The following is a 3,563-nucleotide window of genomic DNA, read 5'->3' as shown; positions in this document are numbered from 1 at the left end:
AAACCCCAGTCTCTACCAAAAATACAAAATTAGCTGGGCGTGTTGGCGCATGCCTGTAATCCCAGCTACTCTACTCGGGAGGCTGAGGCAGGAGAATCGCTTGAACCCTGGAGGCCGAGGTTGCGGTGAGCCGATATTGTGCCATTGCACTCCAGCCTGGGCAATGAGTGAAACTACATCTCAAAAGATAAATAAAGACAAAGGTTACCCTCACCTGACCATCTTGAACATTCTTAGGCTACCTTTCTGCAGGAATTACGTGTTCCAAGAACAAAAAGACCAAGTTGAACAGAACAAAAATGGGAAACTCAACCAGCAAGGGCTAGGACTTTAATTAGCCATGTCATTGTTCACTTCAGAAATTTAGTGAATGCTTACAAAGGAGGGTAAGCATTACAAAGGAGTCTTCAGAGTTTTCTGCCACCTCAGCCAACCTAAATGGCAGATTCTACATCCTCTCCCAACTTTCTATAATGCTACCTTCACAGCGCTAGAAATGAGCCTTTCCATGTCCATGTAGACTGTTTTTATTTGTCTCATTCAGGGATCTTTCCTTGTTCCAGGTTAAATCAAAGCCAAGGTAGTTTCCATGGAGCAATAAAAGGCTTTTTTTTGGATCCTAGACTTAGGATGACAGACTCTTAGGTGTGAAAGAAGGGGGAAATAAAATGGAAGAAAGTGACCAGGCACAGTGGCTCACGCCTGTAATCCCAGCACTTTGGGAGGCCAAGGAGGGCGGATCACGAGGTCGGGAGATCGAGACCATCCTGGCTAACACAGTGAAACCCCGTCTCTACTAAAAATAGAAAAAATTTAGCCGGGTGTGGCGGCGGGCGCCTGTAGTCCCAGCTACTCTGGAGGCTGAGGCAGGAGAATCGCGTGAACCCGGGAGGCGGAGCTTGCAGTGAGCAGAGATCGCACCACTGCACTCCAGCCTGGGCGACAGAGCGAGACTCCATCTCAAAAAATAAATAAATAAACAAATAAATACATACATACATACATACATACATAGCAGGCTAGGGAAGTCCTCACAGAAAACAGGCCTTTTAGGCCAAGTGAGGTGAGGGAGAGAATATTAGGATATCTGAGGGAAGAAATTTAAGGAAGAGCAGGTAAGAATGAAAATGGCTCCTAGGCAGAGCTGGGAGTCTGAAGAAAAGCAAAGGCAACAAATTTCTCTCTGGGTAAGTAATTCTAAGCAGTTCCTGCTCCCAGGCTTAAATCTCTCCTTTATCTCCAAAGCCCTCACTCCAGAAGAAGCCTTGTATTTTTCCACTGTCACATATAGAAACAGGTAAGACTCGCTGCCTCTTCTAGAAACAGTACCCAAGCATCCTAATTCACCTAACTTTGACCATGGCTAAATGGTGAAAATGAGGCACAGATCTGAGGTTCAGAGAGACTGAACCTTAATCTTCACTCTGCCCTTTACCAGGTAAAATCGTGCATGCTGGACACCTGTTTCTCATCTGTAAAACAATAATATGTTATCTCCCAGAGCTCTGTAATAATTGAAAGAAGGGACCAATGAACGGCAAATGATCTGCACTCAACAAATATTCGATTTCTCCTCTAACTCCCCTCAAAAATAGAATCCAAGATTATTATTATTTTCCTCCAGGCCTGATGTTTTTGAGTTCAGAGACAAGGAAAAGATTTGTCCCAGATGTTCGGTAAAGGTTCAGGAGCCCTGTCTCCTGTCATTCTTCAGGTGCCAGATTTCATCCTGTTCTCAGTAGGAGGAAAGGGGAAAAAGCCGGACTGAGGTGAAGATGCAAAGAGGGGGAGCGGATCCAAGTGTCCCTAGGCCTGTCAGTACCAGGTGATGATGACATGTGGCCTTCCGCAGGCAAGCCCAGCTTCAGGAAACCCACATGGGCAAACACCCAAACTCCCCGAAGTTGACCAACTTCAGCTCAATTAATCACATTATAAGAGGATTCCAGTGGCCTTGAATCCACGGATGCGTTTGTGGGAAGGAGTTCCGAAATCTCCATATGTCCCTCCTACCGCCGACTCAAACCCGATGGACAGTTTGGGGGTGCCTTCCCCGGATACTCACATCTCCCTTATGCAACTCCGGCGCCGCGATCTTCACGGGCTCTTTCCTCTTCTTTGGCTTGGGAAGCCCCAGCGGGGGGCCGGCACCGCCAATTGGAGGGGGCAGACTGAGGCCAGGGCCTCGGGGCGAGGGCAACCCCAATCCCAGTCCCTCCCCAACTCCCGCCGCTTCAGCCGGGCTCACGCCTGGAGGTGGGGGGAAGCCTCCCAGGCCGAAGGGCAAGGGGGGAGGAGGCTGAAGCCTGGGGTCTGCGGTGGGTGGGGGAAGCAACAGCGGCGGGGGAAAGGCTGGGGCCAGCATCTGAGGGGGCGGAGGCAGCAAGGCCGGGCCCTTGGGCGCTGGGAGAGAAGCGAACAAGCCCCCTAAAGCGGGCCCAGATGTAGGGGCCACCGCCTCCTCTTCCTCCGGCTCGGGCTCAGCCTCATCCGGCTCGCTCTCATCGCTGCTGGCGTAAGCAACCAGCGACATGGCGCCTCCCGCGTTTGGGGCGCCCTTGCCGGCAGATGAGGCCTACTTGAGACCGGGGATGCCCGGAGGCCTAGTAGGCCCCGCCACCCGGCGGGGCGGGGAATCGAGAAGTCCACCTGCTCCGTACTCTAGGGCTAGCCGCGGCAGAAGCTCATGGCTACGGCTGATTTCCACCGACAAGGCGTCCCTCTTCACTTAAGCTCCTAGTCCCGGGCAACTACACACAGCTAATGGCCGCCGAGTCACTCCGCCTCCTCCTTGCCTCACCAATAGAGGAACTACAACTCCCAGAGAACACTTTGGACACAGCCCGACTATTTGCCGCAGGGATCTCAGCGCAAGACACGGCGGGAGTTAGAGTCCGAGGAAGGATTTAGGCGAGAACAGAGAGACACAGAAGAGAAACCCGCCTCTGACGCAGGGACACTTGGGGTGAGTAGTTTTTTTCGTCGCCTAACAATTCCGAGGTGACTACAAGCCCCACCGGTCACTACGGCAGTCACCGAGACGGATAAGAGAGCATTTCGGTACTTGAAGTTCCCTAGGGTAGCCCCTTGGCCACTAAGATTTCTGGGAGATGTGGTGCTCTTAGAGACTGCAAGTGATGTCGGGAACGAAAGGGAGTCTGGGAAGCTGGCGGATTGGGGAAAATTGCTTAAAGGGAAAGTGATCTGTGAATGAACTGGTGAAGCTTCCCGGCTGGGGCTGGGAATTAGAATAAAACATCCCCAAAAGAGCAAGGGCCCAAGGGACCCGTGTGAAATTGGGCTGCAAGCCAGAAAGAAGCGAGGCTGCAGGCCCAATAATAAGTATCTAAGATTTGAAATAAATGTGATGTAAGAAGGAGGAGGTGATCTTCCTCACCAGGATTGGGGTGCACATCCAGGAGCACACCTTAACCTGGAGCCTGGGGCCTGGCCTCCCTCTGCAACAACCAGTGAGACAAAGATGGGCAAGGCCCTGGCAGCCCCGGCCAGGTACTTGAGGTTAATCCCTTCTCAGCTCAGTGGGGTAAAGGGCTACCGTTCTG

General features: G+C 52.0%; 1 protein-coding gene across 1 annotated transcript in view; it reads right to left on the bottom strand.

The window, feature by feature from the left end:
- Positions 1–3,117, bottom strand: part of PRCC (papillary renal cell carcinoma (translocation-associated)) — a 41,188-nt gene extending 38,071 nt beyond the window's left edge. The window contains exon 1 of the mRNA XM_011928453.1: positions 2,066–3,117. Within this exon, the coding sequence (XP_011783843.1) occupies positions 2,066–2,533 (468 nt within the window). The 5' untranslated portion in view covers positions 2,534–3,117. The remainder of the gene's footprint in view (positions 1–2,065) is intronic.
- Positions 3,118–3,563: the final 446 nt, after the last annotated feature.

Source organism: Colobus angolensis, unplaced genomic scaffold (genome assembly GCF_000951035.1).
Source record: "Colobus angolensis palliatus isolate OR3802 unplaced genomic scaffold, Cang.pa_1.0 Scaffold77, whole genome shotgun sequence".
Lineage (NCBI taxonomy): Eukaryota > Metazoa > Chordata > Mammalia > Primates > Cercopithecidae > Colobus > Colobus angolensis.
Note: the sequence above shows the minus strand (reverse complement) of the source record. Positions and strands in the feature narration are given on the sequence as shown.